General features: G+C 39.5%; 1 protein-coding gene across 1 annotated transcript in view; it reads left to right on the top strand.

The window, feature by feature from the left end:
* The first annotated feature begins 4,088 nt into the window (after positions 1-4,088).
* LONRF2 (LON peptidase N-terminal domain and ring finger 2) overlaps positions 4,089-23,296 on the top strand; it is a 37,701-nt gene continuing 18,493 nt past the window's right edge. Inside the window, exons 1-3 of the mRNA XM_010386765.2 lie at positions 4,089-4,899; positions 16,956-17,074; positions 22,857-22,979. Of these exons, the coding sequence (XP_010385067.2) occupies positions 4,221-4,899; positions 16,956-17,074; positions 22,857-22,979 (921 nt within the window). The 5' untranslated portion in view covers positions 4,089-4,220. The remainder of the gene's footprint in view (positions 4,900-16,955; positions 17,075-22,856; positions 22,980-23,296) is intronic.

The raw sequence follows: 23,296 nt of genomic DNA on the forward strand, positions 1-23,296 counted from the left end.
TCAACTGTAGTGTAGATTCTATTGGTGTAGATTCACTCATACTTTCAAGATATATATATATATATATTTTTTTTTGAGACAGGGTCTCACTCCTGTCGCCCAGGCTGCAGTGGTGCAATCATGGCTCATTGCAGCCTTGACCTCCCAGGTTCAGGCAATCCTCCCACCTCAGCCTCCTGAGTAGCTGAGACTACACACATGCACCATCATGCCTGGGTAATTTTTTGTATTTTTAGTAGAGAAGGGGTTTCACCATGTTGCCCAGGCTGGTCTCGAACTCCTGGGCTCAAGCAATCTGCCTGCTTTGGCCTCTCAAAGTGCTGGGATTACAGGCGTGTGCCAGCGCACCCAGCCTAAGATTTTTGTATAAATAGAATGATTTATACATATGTGCTCTACCTTGCTGTATTGTTTCGCTCAGCATAATTATTTTGGATTTCATACATGTTGTTTGATACATTAATAGTTCATTCCTTTTTATTTCTGAATAGTTTTCAATTGTGTAGATAAATCATAATTTGTTCATTCACCCGATGATAGACATTTGAATATTTCTAGCTTGGGGCTGTTACAAGTAAAGCTGCTATGAAGATTCATGTAGAAGTGTTTGAATGGACATATGCTTTTATTTCTTTTGGATAAATACCTAGAAGTGGAATGGGTGGTTAATATGATAAGTATACCGTTAACATTTTAAGAAACTGCCAAACTGTAGTCCAAAGTGGCTGCACCATGGTACACTCCCACTGGCGGTGTGTGAAAGTTCTGCACGCACCCTGTGTTTGCCAGCACTCAGCATGGTCAGTCTCTTTAATCACAGACATTCTACTAGGTGCACAGTACTAGCTGCCTGGGGTTTCATTTGCATTTCTCCAGTGACTCATAATGCTGAGCATATTTTCATGTGCTTATTTGCCATCAATATGTCTTCTGCAATGAAATAACTGTTGAAATCTTCCACTCACCTTTCAATTCAGTTCTGCATTTTCTTATTGAGTTCTTAGAGTTCTTTATCTATTTTTGGTTCATATTTTATCAGCTATGTGATCTGCAAATATTTTCTCCTAGTGTGCAGCATGTCTTAGCAGTGTCTTTTAAACAGGAGAAGTTCTCAATTGGATCCAATGTATTGATTTATCAGTGTCCTAGAAGGAATACTTTCAAATTGAGATTTGTTTTATGGCTCTAAGATGTTCTATATTGGTAAATGTCTCATATGCACTTGAAAAGAATGAGTATTCTGCTATTGTTGGAGACGTGTTCTGTAAATATCAATCAGATTCAGTTGGTTTGTAGAATTGCTCAAGTCTTCTATATCCTTACTGATTTTCAGTATACTTGTATTCATTGTTGAAAGAGGGGTGTTTTATTTTTAAGTTCTGGGGTACCTGTGCAGGATGTGCAGGTTTGTTACATAGGTAACAAACCTGCACATCCTGTGTCATGGTGGTTTACTGCACCTATCAAACCATCACCTAGGTTTTAAGCCCAGAATGAATTAGCTATTTTTCTTTGTGCTCTCCCTCCCCCGATCCCACCCTGACAGGCCCCAGTGTGTGTTGTTCTCCTCCCTGTGTCCATGTGTTCTCATTGTTCAGTTCCTACTTGTAAGTGAGAACATGTGGTGTCTGGTTTTCTGTTCCTGTGTTAGTTTGCTGAGGATAATGGCTTCCAGCTCCATCCATATCCTTACAAAGGACATGATCTTGTTCTTTTTAATGGTGAAAAAGGGATATTTAAATATCCAACTATAATTATTAATTTACCTATTTCACCTTACAGTTCTATCAGTTTTTGCTTCAAATATTTAAAAGCTCTGTTATTGGGAACACACATGGTTAGGACTGTTGTCCTCTTGACCAACTAACACCTTCATCATTATGAAATGACCATCCTTTCTCCTAGCAATGTTCTTGAGTATGTAATCGACTTTGTCAGATATCAATATCGTCACTCTAGATTTATTTTGGTTAGAGTTAACTAGAACATCTTTTTCCATCCTTTTACCTTTACCTTATTTGTATAAAGGTTTTTTTTTTTTTTTTTTTTCCTCCAGTAGGCAGCATATATCTGGGCCTTCCTTTTGACAATCTTTGCCTTTTAATTATGGTATTTACACAATATTTAGTGAACATTAACCAATCTAGTTGAGTTTAAACCTGCCATCTTGCTATTTGTTCTATCTAATTGTTTCCTTCTTCTCTTTTTATGCCTTCTTTTGGATTCATAGAGTTTTTTTTTTTTAACAATTTCATTTCATCTCTATAAGTTTTTAAACTATAGCTCTTTGTGTTATTTAGGAGGTTGCTTTCGGGTTTAGAGTACACATCCTCAGCTCATTACAGTCTTTCTTAAGGTGACATTATACCATTTCACATATAGCATTAGAACCTTACAACAGCATCCTGCCATTTCTCTTCTACCTGTCTTTGTGTTATTTTTGTAATACATTTTATTTCTACATGTTATAAACTTCACAACACACTAATATTTTTGCTTTAAACATTTCTTGCTCTCAGCAGGCATACCTCCGGCAGGCATACCTTCTTTCTGTTCTCTTGCTAGAAATTTGTCTAAAATAAGAACAATAGGATCTGAGATCATAAGGTTTCATAATCTTTACTGTATGGTCTGTGCTCTGAAGCGTTTTCCCCATTGCTTCCTGATTGTTGTGAATTTGATGGATAAATCACCTTCAAATATAAGTGAATTGTTATTTTATAAAGAAAGCAGATAAAAATCCAAACAGTGATTGAAAAAGTGAATTTGAAATAATTCAGTAATGAAAAAGAGACCCAAACAGTAGACTGTTATCAATTAAATTAAGTAGACAGCTGGGGGAAATCCTTCATGGAAAGGGAAGGGGGTACTCTGCATTTATTTATTGTAGAACTAGCGGGCTGGCCAAAAGTTGCCTCTTTTTCCCTTTTAGGAACTGGTCTAAAATGTTCTCTCACTTAATGAGGCATTTCTCCTTTCGCAAAGCCAGATGTGGTAGAGGTATTTTATGTTTTCTTTAGCCAGCAGTTTTAGATGTAGAAAAACCTCTTCAATCTTTAAAAAAATTTCTTCTTGAAATATGAAGAGTAGTATGAATTCCAAAATATCGTAATGCATTTTATTGTATTCAAATACACAGGATAAAACAGATACTGTGACAACAGGAAGAAGGGAGCAGGCTATACAGGAGAAATATAAGGAGAAATATATAGGCTCTATAGGAGAAATTCTGAACCCAGTTAATGCGCACGGAGGATTTTAATTTAATCCTTGCTTGTACACCAACGGAGCGTTTAACTCCCTCTCCCCAGCAACTTAACGTCTGCAGTACTCCATGTTAGGGTGCACTTTCTATTTCTATTCTAATTCTATTAATTAGAATGCTGTTTCTAATTCTATTTCTGCTTCCTAATCAAGGGCACAATACAATTCTCCATTTCTCAAATCCCTCCCTCCTCCTGGCATCTGGTTTTCTTGGCCCTCCACGTTCTCTGTTAAAATGAGTTCTCAAAGGCCTCAGCCTAGAGTTTCCTTAACTGAAGCTCGCTGAGGCGGGGCCTCGGGGTGCCCACTTCAGCCTCCCCAGTCATTTAGGACCATTTCCTAAGTCGAAGCTAGAGATGCGTGATGCGTTTGGTGACTTTTCCTGGGTTCGCGCTTAAGCAGAGCCACAGGTTGTGGGGGCGACCAGGCCTCTGGGGAAGAGCAGGTGCCGCGGAGCCGGCGCGCCAGCAGCCCTCGGCCAAGGCTACCTGCTCTCAGGGCCCCGGCACCTCTGTAGGGAGGCCGCGGGCAGGGGACGCGCGCGCAGTCGCGCAGGGGCCCCCAGGCGAGGGTGTGGGGGAAGCAGCGCAGAAGACGCGGACCTGGAGCGCGGTCACCGCGTTCCCGCAGCGACCTGAGTTACCTAAGCCCGCGGGACTGGGAGGCCGCCGCGCGTGGGCAGGGGCTCAGGTTGCGCCCGGGTGCCTGTCCCGGCCCCCGCCCCGGAACGGTTGCAGCCCTGCGGGGCTCGCCGCCCACGCCGCGCTGAGGACGCTGCCCCAGCCAGGCGCCCGCCCCCGCCCGCGGTCTCAGCCGCTCGCAGCGCGCCGCCCCCAGCCGCGCGTGGCTGCTGGCGAAGGCTGAGACCGCGCTCCCGCAGACCAGTTACCAGCAGCAGCGCATCCTCCCTGCTCCGCGCCTTCGCTCCGGACCCGCGTCGTCGCAGCCCCGCGGTGATGAGCCCCGAGCCGGTCCCGCCGCCGCCGCCGCCCCAGTGTCCCGGCCGCGATCGCGCGGAGCCGATCGTCCAGCGCTTAGAGGAGGGCGACGAGGCCTTCCGCGCGGGCGAGTACGAGATGGCAGCAGAGCTCTTCCGCTCCATCCTAGCCGGGCTGGCGCAGCCGGACCGCGGCCTGTGCCTGAGGCTGGGGGACGCGCTGGCCCGCGCCGGCCGCCTCCCGGAGGCCCTGGGCGCGTTCCGCGGCGCCGCGCGGCTCGGGGCGCTGCGGCCAGAGGAGCTGGAGGAGCTGGCGGGCGGCCTGGTGCGCGCCGTGGGCCTGCGCGAGCGGCCGCTGTCCGCGGAGAACCCGGGCGGCGAGCCCGAGGCGCCGGGTGAGGGAGGGCCGGCCCCGGCGCCCCGCGCGCCCCGCGACCTGCTCGGCTGCCCGCGCTGCCGGCGGTTGCTGCACAAGCCGGTGACGCTGCCCTGCGGGCTCACAGTCTGCAAGCGCTGCGTGGAGCCGGGGCCCGCGCGGCCGCAGGCGCGGCGCGTGAACGTGGTGCTGAGCGGCCTGCTGGAGAAGTGCTTCCCGGCCGAGTGCCGGCTGCGCAGGTTGGCGGGCCAGGCGCGTAGCCTGCAGCGCCAGCAGCAGCCCGAGGCCGCGCTGCTCAGGTGCGACCAGGCGCTGGATCTCGGTGAGTCGGCTACGGGGAGGGTACGCCTCCCCTACACCTGTCGGGCCCAGCAGCGGGGTGGGGAGCTGACCGGTGGGCCAGACAGGTTTTGGGCTTTCGAATGCATTGTCCAGGCTTAGGGGTCACTTTGCTTCCTAACCATGGGAAGGTGAAAGGTGGGGGCGGACACACCCTGTAGCCAGGAGAGGCCACCTGCACCCCACTGGTTTTGTCTTTTCCAGGGTGCTGGTAAGTTTCCCGCGGCCCCCAGAGCAGCTCTGTAATGTTCTGTAATTGCCTTTTGGCACCTTCTGCGTTGTTGAGGAGTGGGGAGGATGACGAAATATTTTTGCTCATCCTGAGGGAAAATGCACATAACTGACACACTAGAGGTGCGGAACGGGGTGCCTTGTACTGGGGCAGGATTTGCTTTGGGTTTCAGCTAATATAGCCAGGAAGGAACCCCCTCCACTCTGCTGTCATCACGTCACGCGCTCCGGCTCTAGCCTGCTCTCTGTCTCAGAGGCCATCATTAGATGTCATGGCGTATTTAACTTACAAGATAGTTACACTGACTAGTGTGTGTAGTTTTTAATTATTCATTCAGTCATTCCCTGATTTATCTGAGGCCTAAGGCCAGCAACAGGCACTCTCCTGCCTTCACCCAACCACCACCTGTTAACATTACTTAACTGAAAGGAAGACCAAACTTCTGTCATCGTTTTGGCTTTGACATATGAGTATGCGCTCTGTTGGCAGTTGTTTGGGGCAGTGTGAAGAGGACGGTTTGCTTTCTGGTTTCACCGGTTTTATAATAGGGTGATTTAAAGCACTAGCCGAGAAGACTTGTTGAATCTCTTGTTACTAAAAGAATCTTCTAGCATGCTACAGTCAGTGCGCGTGTTATTTTAAACTTAGGATTAAGGTTTTCCCTTTTAGAAAGCACAAATTATAAAGTAACTAGCATCCAATTTTGTCTTGCAAAAAAAAAAAAATCTAATAATTGAACAAGTGCTCAACATCTGTATCTAAATTGGGATGTTCTCTGCTGGAATAGAGCACTTAACAGCTTTTCTAACAAGTATTCTGTAGTTTTTGCAACCAACATATCCATACTTTAAGGCATATTTTTTAGTTTTCTACTAATTTAGGTATTGTTGGTGTTAGAGCAGCACTACCCAATAGAACTGCTGTGTAAGCCACACATATTTGGAATTTTCTTGTAGTTACATTGAAAGGGTGAAAAAAGCAGGTGAAATTTATTTTAGCAATTTTTAACCCTATGCATTCGAAATATTATTTCAACATGCCTTCAATCTTAAAAAATAATTGAGATTTTACTTTTTAAAACTAAGCCTTTGAAATTCATTGTATATTTTGCATTTACTGCACTACCCAATTCCAACACCAAATTTTCATTGGAAATACTTCATCTGTATTTAGATGTTGGAGGAGATGTAGAAAAATGAAAACTGTGATATTTATATGCTGCTGAAGGGACTGCAAATTATACCCCTGAAAAATATTTGGTAGTATCTGCAGATGCTAAGCCTGTCGTTGGCCAAATAGTTTCAAAGAGGTATATGCATGTGTGTCCCCAAAAGAATGTGCAAGTAGGTACAAGAGTGTATGTCATTGTTAGAGACACCCCAAAGGTGCACACAACCCAAATGTCCAGTAAGAGCAGAAGGGGTGAATATATGATTATGTTTTCATAGCATACTATACAGAAAGAAAATAAATCAACTACAGTTACAAACTACAATGTGGACAAATCTCGCAAACATAATGTTAAGTGGAAGAAGTCAGACTCAAGCATTTTTACTATATGATCCTATTTATCTGTAAGTCCAAAGAGACAAAGTTACTGTAGGATGTTAGAAGTAAGGACAGTGTTTACCTTGGGTGGATGAAAGGGGAATAGTGATTGTGAGGAAGTATGAGAGGGATCTGTGGGATAGTGGATGTTCTGTTTCTTGATTGAGGGGATGGATGCACAAGTGTGTTCACTTTGCAACAGTTCATTGCACTATATACTTATATTTTTAGCTTTTCTATGTGTATATTAGACCTAGTTTAAAGGTTTTTAAAATAGACTATTTCAGTAAATTCATATGAGAACTTATATAGAATGTATTCATTTTTCTATTCAAAGATTAGCTTAAAATTTTATGAAAACATTTAATTTCCAAATAAATTAGCCCTTTTAAAGAGGTTTTGATATAGTAAAAAAAAAAAAAAAAAGTTCACAGATGTTTGGAATCAGAAATACCTGTGTTTAGATCCAAGCTCTGACTTTTTTTTTTTTTTTTTTTTAGATGGAGTTTTGCTCTGTCACCAGGCTGGAGTGTAGTGGCACGACTGTACAACCTCCACCTCCCTGGTTCAAGCAATTCTCCTGCCTCAGCCTCCCTAGCAGCTGGGATTACGGGCACGCAGCACCACACCCAGCTAATTTTTGTATTTTTAGTAAAGATGGGGTTTCACCATGTTGGCTATGATGGTCTCGATCTCCTGACCTTGTGATCTGCCCTCCTCAGCCTCCCAAAGTGCTGGGATATCAGGCGTGAGCCACCACGCCTGGCTTTTTCTTTTTCTTTGAGATAAGGTCTCGCTCTGTCACCCAGGCTGGACTGCAGTGATATGATCTCAGCTCACTGCAACCTCTGCCTCCTGGGGTCAAGAGTGATTCTCATGCCTCAGCCTCTCAGGTAACTGGGATTACAGGCATGCACCACCATACATCGTGTTTTTTTTTGTGTTTTTAGTAGAGACGTGTTTCACTATGTTGTCCAGGCTGATCTCCAACTCCTGTCCTCAAGTGATCTGCCCACTTCAGCCTCCCAAAGTGCCAGGATTATAGACATAAGCCACCACACCTGACTTCTGACACTTATTTATTATGTGACCTTAGCCAAGTGTGGTGGTCATTAGTGCTAGTCTATCTCTATACCTTCCCCAAACAAGGTAGGATTGCACTTCCTGGTCCACTTGTGATTAGGTGGAGCCATGTGACTACTTTTGGTCAATAAGTTATGAGTAGAATTTAAAATAACTAGTATGTATGTAAGAGGTAAATAAATGTATGAAAATATAAAGCATTCAGAAGACAGTTGTCTATAAAAAAGAACCTGAGTGAGTATTCTGGAAATTCAAAATATAATATCTGAAGTTGAGAATTAATTAGATTTGTTACAAACCAGATGGCACACATCAGAAGTCGGAATGAGAAAACTCAGAAGCAAGTCAACAGAAAATATCCAAACTGAATCACAGAAGAATAAAAGAGAGCGTGAGAGTTATGTGAGACACAGACAGAAGTACCAACATCTAGGAAATTCCTGGAAGAGGAGAGAGGGGAAAGGCAAGAGAAATATTTAAAGAAAAAAGTAATTGAGAATTTTCCAAATCTGATGAGAAACTTTAAATCACTGAATCAAAAAGTTCACTAAGCCCAACAGGGTGGACACAAGTGCACACACAAACATACATACAAAACCCATCCAAGTGCATTGTAGTCAAGTTCCTGAAAACCAAAGATAAAGAGAATCTAAATGCAGTTAGAGAAGACAGGACATTGTTCCTTCGAAGGAATCATAGAAGACTGACAGTTGACTTTTAGACAAAATTATTAAAGCTAGAAGATAATGGAATAACGTCTTTAAAGTGCTGAAACAAAAAACAAAACCTAGCTGGAATTCATTACCCAGCTGAAAATATTTTTCACAAATGAAGACAAAATCAAAGTTCTTTAAACCAAAGAAGTAACTCAAGCTAAAGTATTTTATTGCCATCAGAATTACATTTCATGATATACTGAGGGGAAGTCTTCTGGCTAAAGGAAAAGTATCCATATGGATGCATGGAACTAATGCACAGAGTAAAGAGTGCTAGAAGGTGTAACAATGTAAGACAATATTGACTATTTCAATTAACAATAATAATGTCTTGTGGTATCTGTAACATACATAAAAGTGAAGGATATGGCAATAGTACAAAGCCAGAATGGGTAAATACAGTTAAATTGTTGTATGGTTTGTATACTGTTTTGGAGGTAGTAAAAGTACTAATTTGAAGTAGACTGCTAAATCAGGTTTGCATATTCTGCTCTCTTGAGTAACCACCAATAGGAAGGTAAAATTAAAAAGCTGTAGTGAAATAGTAAAGTAATACTTGATTAACCCGAAAGAAAATGGGAAGGAAGAATAGAGCAGCAGAGAATAAGTGGGATAACTAGAAAAGAAATAGAAAAATGGGATTTAATTTACATTAAATGTGAAGACCTGAATTTTCCATTTAAAAACTAAATGTTGGCAGACTGGATTAAGTGAATTATAGTTACATGCTGTTTACACACGAGGTAAACTTTAGGTGTAAGAACACAAAGATTGTTAAAATTAGGATGGCAACAGAGACTGACAAAAAAAAAAAAAAAAAAAGCCTGATATGGCAAAATGACTATGAGATAAAGTATTCTTTAAGGCAAGGAATATCAGAAGAAATAAAGACATTTATGATGAATGTGTCAATTCAACAGAAAAAAAATGTATCATAATATTCCTAAATTTTTATGCACCTAACAACAAGTGTACACACACACATGTGGAGAGAACAAAAGGAGACAACAGTGAAAGGGGAAATCATTGGATATTTTGAACAAAACTTTTAGTAACTGATAAAGTAAGGATTGAAAAATAGGTAAGGATGTAGGTACAACATACTTCAGCACTTTGATTTAATTAATATGTGTCTACAACTACTGCAAAAACACAGCCATTTAGGATCCCATGACCATAGGCAGAGCATTGGAGTTGGCCTGTGGTTGCGTTTGCCAACTCCTGGATTAGGCCATGAAGTCATAATAAATATTAAAAGATTGAAATCAGACTGTATATCTTCTTTAAACACTGTGGACTTAAACTAAAATTAAATAGCAGGTAAATAGAATATCTTCAAATATTTTGAAATTAAGCAATATATTTTTATATAATGATGGGTAAAATGAATCACAGTGTAAAGTAGAAAATTTTCTAATTTTCTAGTAATTATTAGAATTTCTAATAATTATTAGAAAATTTTCTTTTTTTTTTTCTTTTGAGATGGAGTCTCGCTCTGTCGCCTAGGCTGGAGTGCAGTGGCGCAATCTCAGCTCACTGCAAGCTCTGCCTCCCAGGTTCATGCCATTCTCTTGCCTCAGCCTCCCCAGTAGCTGGGACTACAGGTACTCACCCCATGCCCGGCTAATTTTTTGTATTTTTAGTAGAGATGAGGTTTCACTGTGTTAGCCAGGATGGTCTCGATCTCCTGACCTTGTGATCCACCTGCCTCAGCCTCCCAAAGTGCTGGGATTACATGTGTGAGCCACTGCGCCCGGCCAGAAAATTTTTCTAATTTACCTGAATGATAATGAAGATACAAATATCAAACACTACGGGATGCAGTGCAACAGTGCTTAGAGGGAAACTTCCTGTTGTAAGTGCCCATACTACAAAAGAACAGCTAATAGTCAGTGATCTCTAGGCTTCAATTTCAAGATGCTAGAAAAAGAAAAGCAAATAGAATCCAAAGAGAGTACAGAGAAGGAAATAAAGGAGCCAAAATCAGTAACAAGACAGGAAAAATACAGCCCAATATTTCTTGTGAATATAGTTGCAAAAATCCTAAACAAAATATTAGCAAACTGAATCCATTGATATCCTTAAAGAATATCACATCACTATCAAGCAGGTTAAGTTTTGTTTAATCCTGGAAAATCAAGCAATGTAATTCACCATCTTTACAGAAAAAAAAATGATATGATGCGTGTTAGCATCTCTCAGGAAACTACGAATAAAGGGAACTTTCTTAATTTGTTAAAAGTCTACAAAAATGAGATAGCAGCTATCATAATTAATGATGAAGTAATGTTTTCCCGTTGAATGAGAAAGTAACAATATTCTATTCTCACTGCCACTCAGCATTTCACTGGAGATTCTAGATAGCTATGTATTAAGATTGGAAAAATAAAAGATAAACAAAAAACTGTCATTATTTGTAGATGACCTGGCGTACGTAGAAACTCCAGAAGAATGTATGAACGGTTAGAAATTATAAATGATTTATCCAGATTGCTGCCTACAAGGTCAATATAGAGGTATCAAAGTTAACTATATACTTAGAAAAAAGCAAATAGGGAAACAATTTTTAAACAATTTATATAAACAGATTCCTTGGAATAAATCCTGAAATGTCTGAAAGATGTTTAATACCTCTACACTGAAAATTTCATTTCAATACACTGAAAACATGAAACATTTCTGAGAGAAATTAAAGCAGACTTAAATGGATGGATATATCATTTTTTTCATGGATTGCAAAACTCAGTATTGGCAAGACGTGAGTTCTCTGCTGATTGAGTGGTAAATTCAGTGCAATCTCAGAGAAAATCCTAGCCAATGTTTTTGGTGGAAATTGATGAATGACCAAGACAACAATGAAGAAAAACAACCAAGCTGGAGGATTTACACCGGCAGATACCAATGCTTACTATAATGCTGCAGTCATTAGGACAGCATTGTATTGGCTTAAAAATAGACACATTGAAACTGACTCTTACATATACAGTTTCTTGATTTACTACAAAGATGCTAATGGAATTCAATGGGGAAAAAAGAGTCAGTTGCTTTTCTATATGGAAAAAAAAAACTTGAATACGTATCTCACATCATATAACAAAATTACAATTAAGTATCTGGGAGTCATAGGAGGCCCTTTTCAAGGACTTGGGGTAGGCAGTTGTTTCTTAAATAAGACAGAAAAAGCATAACCATAAAACTTCTGTTCCTCAGAGGCCCCCAAAAGAGTGAGAAGGGGATGAGTATACAGATATCTTACTGAGACCTCTAATGCAGAATAAATAATGCCTATGATTCAAAAAGAAAAAGCCGATCTGTCTAAACACAGTAAGTACTCACTTAACACCATTGATAGAAACAACTTTAGCTGAAACTACGTAATACACAAAGAATTAAACAGGTGCTTTATAAAACTAGATCTCCAACTGCGCAATTAACATCTACAAGACTGCACAACATAATTAGTGCTCAAATGCAAATTAAAATGAAAATAAGTTAGTACATCCCCACCAGAGTAGCTGAAATGAAAAGAACTGGCAATAATTCATTTTTATTTGCAGCAATTGGAACTCTCAAATTACTGGTGGAAGCATAAGTTTATGTGACAACTTAAGAAATATGTTTGGTAGCACCTGCTAGAGCAAAACTTGTACAACCTCTGATGTGGCATTTATACTTTTGAGTATATTCCTAGATAAAAATGAATGCTTATGTCCATCAAAATATGTGTACAGGAATATTCATTACAGCTTTATTTATATATGCCAGAAACATTTGGGGAGCAGTTCAATTGTTCATCACTAGGAGAATGAGAACTAAATCAATCCTGCAGTGTAATATTACACAGCAATTTTTAAATTTTATTGAAAGATTAATTTAAAAATATTACTGAGACATATAACAATATTAATGAATCTCACAGAATGATAATTTAGTGAGAAGTCAGATGCAAAAAAGTACATTCCATTTATAATTATCCATTTAGAGAAGTTAGAAAACTGGAAAAAGTAATCCAAAGTGACAGAGGTGAGAATGGTGGTTACCTTTAGCAGGGGCACACTAAGTGGGATAGTGCACAAGGGAACCCACTTAGGCCCTGGGGATGATTGGCATGATGATGGCACAGGTACATATGTAAGAGTTCAAGAGACACACCTAAGATTTGTGGGCTTGACTCTGTAATTACAGTCTCCCATCAATTTGAATAAATAGGCTTTGAGGAGTATTGCCATTTATTCTTTCTTTTCACAGGGAACACTACCCAGTTTTTATTGCCTTATGTGTTTGTTTGTTTGTTTGAAACTGGATCTCTCTCTGTCACCCAGGCTGGAGTGCAGTGGCACAGTCTTGGCTCACTGCAACCTCCACCTCTCAGGTTTAAGTGATTCTTGCGCTTCAGCCTCCCAAGTAGCTGGAATTACAGCCACGTGCCACCATGACTGACTAGTTTTTTACTTTTATTAGAGATGGGGTCTCGCTATGTTGGCCAGGCTGGTCTCAAACTTGTGACCTCAAGTGATCTGCCCACCTCGGCCTCCCAAAGTGTTGGGATTACAGGCATGAGCCACCATGCCTGGCTCATTTAACTCGTTGAAAATAACATGTAATTCTCCATGTCTCACCACTGCACACATTTGACAGATTTTATAGCAGTAACCCTAGCTCCTGGTACAACAGTGGCTCTGGGTTACAATTGGAAGACAGCCTTTGTTGAACTCTAAACACAGATGTGGTAGACATCTCTTCTTTTCCTCTCAAAGCCTGGGTCTTAGGCTGCTCTCTTATGACTTTTCCCCATAGAGGGGTTAATTGGTGAACCTACTGAAATTTTGCATCAATTCCTTGGGAAGTACATATGTACATTTTTCTTCCATATGTTTTGTCTACACAAAGACTTTAAATTTGCACTTCTTCTTCTACTTATTTTTGAGTGATCCTTGGAGAATTCCTTTAGTTTTGTTAAGCCTAAGGTTTAATCCTTAGAAAATGTGTAGGCATTTATTTTATGTGTTTTAAAAGACTAAATTGTGAAGTGCTGTCCTCACAAATGTATCACCAAATGGTGGAAGTCAACAAAGAAAGCAGTTTGATTCATTCAGTGTCTAGATGAGAAGTGTTTGTTTTTCGGCCTTTTGGCTAAGATCAAGTGTAGATGGGAGGTGTGAATTTTATGCAATTTGGACTTCAGTTAAAGCACCCTTTAGAATGTGAGTAGAAACTTAAATATAAAAAGAATGATTAAAAATAAATGGAAATGGAAATGTATTTTTAACACTGGAAGCTTTATCAAGATTAATTAAGCTAACACAAAGATAGTATAAGCAGAGGAATAATGAACAAGATATTAGTAAAACAGAAAAAAATTGAGTTAGTTAACAGGTCAGACACTGGTGCATTACCAAGACCATTAAGGGACAAATATTTGACAAATGTATTGAAGAAAAAGAAAGACATAAATACCATCAGGAATAAAGAAGCGTAATTGCGAATATAAAAGGATATTTATAAAAGATTTTAAAACTTATATAAAAAGGACAATTTTAAGTAAAATATAAATTATCAAAATTTATCCATGAAGAAGTAAAAGGCTGACATGAGCCTATAAAAAAATGGTAATGCACCTCAGAGATTCTCTTCTGCTGAAAAGGTGCTAAGGTCAAGCAAGTCCTTACAGCTTTCAATGACTGAGTTCCATCTTATTTCAGATCATAGAAAAATACGGGAAGATTTTCATCTCATTTAATAAGGTTAGTATAATCTTGACACCACAATCAGGTAAAGCTTGCACAAGAAAAAAAAATGTATAGGTTAGTCTTACATATGTATATAGATGTCAGAATCCTAATTAAATTTCTTAGTAGTTTGAGTCCAGCAGTGTAATAAGAGTTAAGACCAAGAAAAGCTTATATTAGGGCCATAAGGATAATTCAGTACTAGACAAATCTTTCAGAGTAATTCACCACAACAGGTTGAAGGCGATAGACTATATGTAATCTCTCAGATGCTGAAAGCAGTCTATAAAATTAACACCTACTTCTTATAAAGTCCTTACAGAAAACTAGGAATAGGAGAGAAATCACCTAACTGGATAAATATTTTCTCTCAGAAACTTACAACAAACATATTTTATGTTAAAACATTAGACACGTTTTAAATTCAAGAATAAATTCAAGAATAAGAGAAAACGCTGTCACTATTATTGCAATATGAGAGTATGAGGAAATAGGAGGTACAATGTATAAATACTAGAATGAAAAAGAGCGAATTGCGCATGACATTCTTGTTTAAAACATTCAAGAGAATCCATTGGCAGAATGGACTAATAAGAAACTTTAGCCAAGTGGAAACAGGATACGAGATCTCCATTCTCACACGGATTTGCAGCAGATATAACCCAAGCCTAAAAAACGATACTTCTAGGAGCACATTTTGTTTTTGTAGATTTCCAAAAATCTCCAAAGGAGAATTATATATTTCAAAATGCATTTAACTGTGCGTATGAGGCACTTTCACCAATCTTTTAGTTGGAAATGATCTAATGACATGCTAAAACGGCAGATATCGTGAGGAGAATCTAATAGAATTCTATAATGTCTTCTCAGCAATTAAAATTCTCAATTTAAAATCATATGAATTGATGCCAGCATTTCAGAGTTACTATGCGCATTTTCAAAGAGGAAATACATAAAATCTCATGTTCGATCATAATTAACAGATGAATATTTTCAGTTGTTTTGATGATAGGAAACACTAACTTGGAAACCGAATTAAGAAAAATGTTATTCCCCAAACCAGAATTCCATTCTTTCATTAGTTTATCTGTATTCCAAAAAAGTACTTAAATTATTATCCTTACCGTATTTTAAATTGCATCAATAAGAAATCTGTGAAAATTTGTTTTCCTTCTTGTTAAACAAGTATCTATATAATATCTTTCCATTTGCCTCTTTGCCTGCAAAGCCTAAAATATTTACTATCTGGCCTGTTACAGAAAACAAGTTTCTGCCACCTGCTCTAGCCAGTTATCCATACCCAGCAATGTCTCTTTTAATAATTCAAATTGTATTCTTTAACTCTTGCTGTTTCTTTCCACTTCTACTTTTTTCTTGTTATACGTTCTCTATGTGACGTATATGTGGTGATGACACGTTTATGAGTAGTTACTTTTCACCATGTCTTGGTGTAATATCTTGATGCGTCAGTTCTTTGGTGCAGGCTTGCTCAGTTACCTACATCAACTAAAAGGAGGCTAGTAGCATTTGGAAAGGACCAAGGGGGTAGTTTGAAAAGAATCAAGGTTGAGATTTTGGAGGAAACTGAAAACGTACGTTAGGTAGAGGGATGAGAACACATCTTAGGAACTCAGAAAATGTGTGGTTGAACTAAAATGCAGAGCTGTAACCCTCCTACAAGGATCGTAGGTGGGCGTAGGTAGAGTGAGCCAGGCCCCACAGTAAGGAAGAAGGCTGTAATGGTTCTGCCTGTCTGAGGTCTGGCTTCCTGCCTTTGCCATGGGACTCTGCCAAGTCAATACTTTGTAGACTGCAAGTCAGTTCAAAGAGAGAGCCAGTTTTGGCTTCTGTGTAGCTGGACTTAAGTCTGTGGCAGCGTGTGAGTCATTATCAGGACCTCTGCTATTGAGGAATGCAGAGAAAGGAGTTTTTTTTTTTCTTTCTCCCCTTAAGAGAATGTACTCTAGGTACAATGATGGGGACAAATCAGCATCTACTAAGTTGTGTAGAAAAACAAATTATGGGCCAGGCACGGTGGCTCACGCCTGTCATCCCAGCACTTTGGGAGGCTGAGGCGGGTGGATCACCTGAGGTCAAGAGTTTGAGACCAGCCTGGCCAACATGGTGAAACCCTATCTCTACTAAAAATACAAAAATTAGCCGAGCATGGTGGCACATACCTGTAATCCCAGCTACTGGGGAGGCTGAGGCGGGAGAACTGCTTGAACCCAGGAGGCAGAGGTTGCAGTGAGCCGAGATTGCACCACTGCACTTCAGCCTGGGTGACAGAGCGAGACTCGATGTCTGAAAAAAAAAATGTTTTACTTTTCTGTTTCTTAAACATGAATTTCCTTGCATACTTTCATAAAAAATTATTTTAAATCTCTTCTAAAAATACCTAGCTATAGCAGTAAGAGGATTCAGCAGTTGCAGAATTTATTATTGGAGATGATGTAGCTTGTGTGTGTGTGTAGGAATTCACAGTGGCAGTCTGTTTTTCTCGGTGCTTTTTCAAGTCTTGTTAATCTTCTTCCTGTTTTCCTGAGAGGAGCTGTCAAAAATATACTTACTAAATAACTAAACTCTATGATTGGAGGGAGGAATTCTTTCTTATTTTGTCTTTATACTTTATACATATGTATATATACACTTTAATATATGTAATGACATTAAGATTACTTGTTTTTAAATGTGGTCATTTTTATTGATTTGTATTCCTCCTGTCTTTCAGCTCCTGATGATAATTCATTATTGCTGCTGCGGGCAGAGTTGTATTTGATCATGAAGAACTATGAGCAAGCTCTCCAGGATGCCAGTGCAGTTTGTCAGAATGAACCTCTCTTGATTAAGGTATTTGTATTTGTTAGCTTTGGAGATAATCAATGTGAAGTTTATATGATTTTCTTAAAAGTAAAAGTAAGATTATTGTGATCAGGTACCTGTAGACAAAGTATGTTTCCCTCAAATTACTGTAGCCTACATTTAGCAATCCTCACCTCATACTAAAGCAACCTGATTTAAAAGACTAAATCTCCAACTGAATTTAGCTGAGAAACACTAATTTTGATTACACTTAATAGATATTTAGCTGAATAATATGCTGGCTGCATTGAAAAAATATATAAATAAAATCAAATTTTATAAAGTTGTAAGTGAAGAAAAAAATATTTAAAATTGCAACATAAATAGGAAGATCACATAATGATCCTGGTTAGCTGTTGGATTCTAATATACATATGAACAAATCAATGCTATTGGTGAAAGAGTTAACATTTTGTGTACATTTTACACTACTTTAATCTCTGTGTTTTGATTGGAAAGGTTTAATATTTCTCTCATGACAAAAAACGAACTTTGCTGATCTAATAATGATAGCTTAAGTAGTACTTAAAGAAGTTTAAGAAGCCAAAGAATAAAAGCTTTTTCATGAATCTTTGAATGTTAAGGTTTTGAAGAACTTGTGATGAAATTACCAGCTATTGCATGCTCTATTAGTCAGTGAATAATTAAAAATATTTGTTCTGCTCTATTACTTTATATCATCTTTGTTTTAGAAACATTAAAGAGACATTAAGCCAGGTTAGTAGACAGGGTCTGGGAAGCCTGCCCTTTTCCCTCCCACCTTTTTTTTTTTTTTTGAGGTGGAGTCTCGCTCTGTCACCTAGGCTAGGCAATTCTCCTGCCTCAGCCTCCCACGTAGCTGGGACTACAGGCACCTGCCACCACACCCAGCTAATTTTTTGTATTTTTTAGTAGAGACAGAGTTTCACTGTGTTAGCCAGGATGGTCTCGATCTCCTGACCTCGTGATCTGCCCGCCTTGGCCTCCCAAAGTGCTGGGATTACAGGCATGAGCCACTGTGCCCGGCCTCCCTCCCATCTTTTAAAACAAATATTTTCAGGTTAGCCTGAGTGTCAAGTTCAACCTAGGAATAAGCCCAAGGATGGAAGCAGATGTTTGTTGGACTAAGGTCAGAAATCTATTTTGTTGCTTGTTTGCCTCCCTAAAAAAGAAGTTTAGACTCCAATTTCGAATGCCTTTTCTCCTATGCCTTCATCCATTCTTCTTTAAAATTATGTTTTCAATTGACAAACGAAAATTTGTATAATTTATCAGGTGCAGTATGTTGATTTGAAACATGTATACACTGAGAAATGACAAATTCAAGTTAATTAACATATGCATTACCTCACATACCATTTTTGTGGTGAGAACACTTAAAATCTATTCTCTTAGCAGTTTTCAAGAATGCAATACATTGTTATTGACCATAGTCAACATATGGTATTGTAATAGATCTCTTGAACTTATTTCTTCTGTTTGACTGAAATTCTGTATCTTTTGACCGACATCTCCCCAATTCCTCTCCCCTGCCACTCTTCTTCTGAGTTAATTTCTATCAGTAATGATCAAGCCTTAGTTATTATGAATTATAACTATTATTTCTGACTGACAGCAGCCCTGCATTGCCTTGTGACACTAGATTCCTCTCCATAGTGTTATTGTTTGAGCTAAAAACTTGACAGTGTGTCTCTGACGAAAGATAGACTTAATTCCTACAGAGTTACGTGGCTAATTGTAACTTTTCAAGGGAGGCAGCAAATGAATATTTAGTGTATGAGGTGGTATGAGATGATGGCCATATCTGCAGGGTCTGTTGCAAACCTGTGGACCTCAGTTCTTGACAGATGCCCAGTGAAGAGAAGCTTCAGCCAAAACATAGTTTAATAAGTAAGTTGAAGATAGTAAAAGATATATTCTAAGTTTATTATTATAAGGACTGGGGAAGAAGTGCTACTGGAAGGTAAGGCAAGGGGATGGGCAGTAAGTTCACTGAGGAGAGGACTAAGGTGGCTGAGTGTGATCAAGCTGAGATGGAAGCTGGGTTAGAACCAAGCACTTTGAGAAGCACTTCTAGACTCTCGGGGGAGTTGGGTTACAGCAGTGTGTCTTATTCAAGCAAAACTGCCCTTTCAAGCATCCAGTCACGGCTAATATTCATCATGGCTAATGATTCAAAGCTTTTGGAGCAACTGGAGATAAGCCATTGCCAGCAAAATATTTGCCCATTTGCAGAAATAGATACAGGCACATGATCAGTTTGATCTTACCCACACAGCAAACCTGTAAGACTTAAAATTACTTAAAAGCCAGTTAATTTATTCAGTTAATAAATATTTATTGACACACTGTGGTATCAGAACCACAAATCTTGATTGAGATTCTGAGCACATGTATGAAACACTTGAAACTTTACGTAAAGTTCTTTGTGCATAGAAGACAGTATTATTTTCTCAGAACTTTTGATAATCGAAGCAAATTTAGACACTACTGAAATATGAAAGTTGGGGACTTTCATAAGGCCTGAAAGGGGCCCTAGCAACTTTATATTCTTACTTTTGTACTTTTCCTGACCAGTGCAGTGGCTCACACCTGTAATCCCAGCACTTTGGGAGACTGAGGCGGAAGGATCAGTTGAGGTCAGGAGTTCAAGACCAGCCTGGCCAACATGGTGACACCCTGCCTCTACTAAAAATACACACACACACACACACACACACACACACACACACACACACACACACAAACGAAATAGCCAGGAAAAAGTTAGCCAGGCATGATGGTGCACACCTGCAATCCCAGCTACTCGGGAGGCTGAGGCAGGAGAATCACTTGAACCTGCGAGGTGGAGGTTGAAGTGAGCCGAGATGGCGCCACTGCACTCCAGCCTGGGCGAGAGAGTGAGACTCCATCTCAAAAAATAATAATAACAACAATTTTGTACTTTTCCTTAAACAACTTTTCAAATGATGTAAGATTCAGGCTCCACCAAAGCGGAATGTTTTGTGATTCTGCTTTTGTGAAAGGAGAATAAGAACATGAGTCAAACTTCACATTTATTGTCAATGTAAAGTCCCATAGATGAATCACTGATTGTCTGAAGAGTATCTGAGACTTCAGGGAGCTCAGGGATGAAACTGCTGATTTGTTGTGTAAAATACTCATGTCTTTCGAAATGGCTGCTCTTCCAGAGAGCTGCAAGGTAAGCGACGTGGTGAATAGACAGTTAGCAAACATGAGGAGACATGCTGGTGCTGGAGCTGGAACCTGGGCACCATCAGAAGAGTCATGGTATTTAAAACAGTGGAGAGACAAGTGCAGTAAGATGGGACCTGAAAATAGACCTTCACATTTACCCGTTAGTGGCTACCAGTGTTCTGGAGAAATTTTAGTACAGAAATGATAAAAATGACAGTAACAGGGGTAGTGGTTTACTCCTGGTAACAGTGAAGGAGTGAAGTAGTCATGTGCATCCAGAGGGGAAAACCGTTATAAAAACTGGATGAAAAAAATAAAGACACTATAAAGCCTCCAAAAACAGAAGCTGGAGGAGAGTTTCTAAAAAACCTGCACATGAAAGGGATGAGAATTGTGTGTGGGTTTTTTGTTGGTTTGTTTTTTGTTTTGTTTTTTTGGTCCCTGAGTTCTCTCTATCTCCACAGCTACAGCTGCAAAAAAACAGTACTGGGACAAGCACTCAGCATCACCATCTAAAAGGACCAGGAGTTCAGAGTTCTAACAGAACAGCTGAAAATTAGGGGGAAATCCCTAAAAGCAGAGAAATCCCAGAGTGGATGATTCCCAACACTGGCCAAATCTTGGCTTATTTCCAAATTTCATACACATCGGGGAGAACCACAAGGCTTAAAAAGGGGCTGTGGAGGTTGGGTGTGGTGGCTCACGCCTATAATCCCAGTACTTTGGGAGGCTAAGGTGGGCAGATCACAAGGTCAGGAGTTAGAGACTAGCCTGGCCAATATGGTAAAACCCCATCTTTACTAAAAAAAATAAAAAAAAATAAAAAAATTAAAAAAATTAGCCATGCATGGTGGCATGCACTTGTAGTACCAGCTGCTCAGGAGGCTGAGGCAGGAGAATCCCTTGAACCTGAGAGGTGAGGGTTGCAATGAGCCAAGATTGTACCACTGCACTCCAGCCTGGATGAGAGAACAAGACTCTCACAAAAAAAAAAAAAAAAAAAAAAGAACAGTCAATTAAAATTGTCTCTGAGAGGGCCCAGATATTATATTTTCCACAAAGAGTCTTTGAAGGAGCTATTATGAATAAGTTCAAAGAGTTAAATTGCAAAGGATTGAAGGAAAATATGGTACCTTTGACTCAAGAGCAATCTCAGCAGAGAGATGGAAACTGTAAAAAATGGAAATTCTGGCTGGGTGTCATGGTTCATGCATCTATGCCCAATGCTTTGGGAGGCTGAGGCAGGAGGATCACTTGAGGCCAGGAGTTCAAGACCAGCCTGGGAAACGTCGCAAGACCCCATCTCTACAAAAAATTAAAAAATTAGCCAGGCAGGGTGGCATGTGCCTGTAGTCTGAGCTACTCAGGAGGCTGAGGCAGATTGTTTTAACCCAGGAGTTAAAGGTCACAGTGAGATGTGATCATGCCACTGCATTCCAGCCTGGGCAACAGAGTGAGACCCTGTCTCTAAAAAAGAAAAAAGAAAAGGAAATTCTAGAAATAAAAATTATCAATGCTGAAATTTAAAATTTCTAGGTAGGCTTAATAACACATTATACATGGCAAAATAATCAGTGAAATTGAAGATAGATCTATAGAAACTTTATTCAGTGCAAAGAACAGAAAGAATAAAGATTAAAGAAAAATGAAAGAATCTTGGAAACTTGTGGGACAATATGAAGTGGTACAATATATGTGCAATTGGAATCCCAGAAGAAGACAGAAAATGTTTGGCAAGAAAAAAAAGAAGAAATAATGCGTAAAAAGTTTCCAAATTTAGTGGGAAACATTAATTTTAGACCCAAGAAGGTTAATTCAAGTTATAAGCAATGATAAACTCAAATCATAATCAAATGGCTAGGCTGTAAGCCAAAGATAAAAGGAAAGTCTTGGAAGCAGTAAGAAAAATGACATGAAATGAGAATGAGAAAAATGACATACAGGGAGATAATATTTATAGTTGTCATCTCATCTGAAACTGTGGAAGCTGGTTGACATTGGAACAACATATTCCAAGTGCTAAGAGAAAGTCTGTCAACTATATGTAAACCAGTAAAAAAAGAAACAAAAATAGTATTTTTACAGATTTGAGAAAATATTGTATTCATAAGATGAAAAGAAAATGCCATGGGAAATTACTGATCCGTATTGTATTTTGTTTACTTTTATTGTGGCACTTAGTATATTATGATTTGTATTGTAATTGTTTTTAGTCATGTCTGTCTTAGCTCATGAGACTGTAAACTCCTGGAAGGCAGGAAGATGGTAGTGACCTGTAATTGCTGAATGAATTTAAAGTGGATAGCCAGTTTTCTCTCAGCACATCCCTTAGAACTCCTTTGTGCAGTATATTTCAGGTATGGTAGCTCCTGTGTTCTGACTGTAGATTGTATTTATGAGCTATTGAAGTTTGCTAAGTTTCCAGGGTGGAGAGAGACAGTAGCGATAGAGTCATCCTTGGTGGGTTTTGTTTATTCTAAGTAATGTGAAATTAAAACAAATTGTTTTAATAAATTTGTTCATGAAAGTTTGTATTCAAGTATGTAATCATGCTGGGTTTTAAAAATGTATACTTTGTCTTCGGTGAATCTAGGGACATCAAGTAAAAGCTCAGGCTCTTTCTGGATTGGGAAGAAGTAAGGAAGTGTTAAAGGAGTTTCTCTACTGCCTTGCTCTAAATCCTGAGTGTAACTCTATGAAGAAAGAAGCACAGAAGGTAAGAGTTCTGTTAAAGGACTTTCTCCTTCAGGTCTTATTTATAGCCTTCATGTCCCTGCTGAGTAACCCTTGCCTTGTGAGATAAACAGGAAATATAACTCTGAATGTGCGTGATGATGTGATAAAAAGCCCATGGCAGTAATTATAAGGTTCATGCATTGGATAACTTCTAGGGAAACATTATGTTGTGTCCATGGGTAAAGCAGAGTGTTTCGTGAGACAGCGTAAACATGCCTCGATTCTGTTGACATAAAGACACATGTGAGGCAAGGCAAGGTTATTATAGTTTGTGTAGAAGCTTTATAAAAGACATTA

Source organism: Rhinopithecus roxellana, chromosome 17, assembly GCF_007565055.1.
Source record: "Rhinopithecus roxellana isolate Shanxi Qingling chromosome 17, ASM756505v1, whole genome shotgun sequence".
Lineage (NCBI taxonomy): Eukaryota > Metazoa > Chordata > Mammalia > Primates > Cercopithecidae > Rhinopithecus > Rhinopithecus roxellana.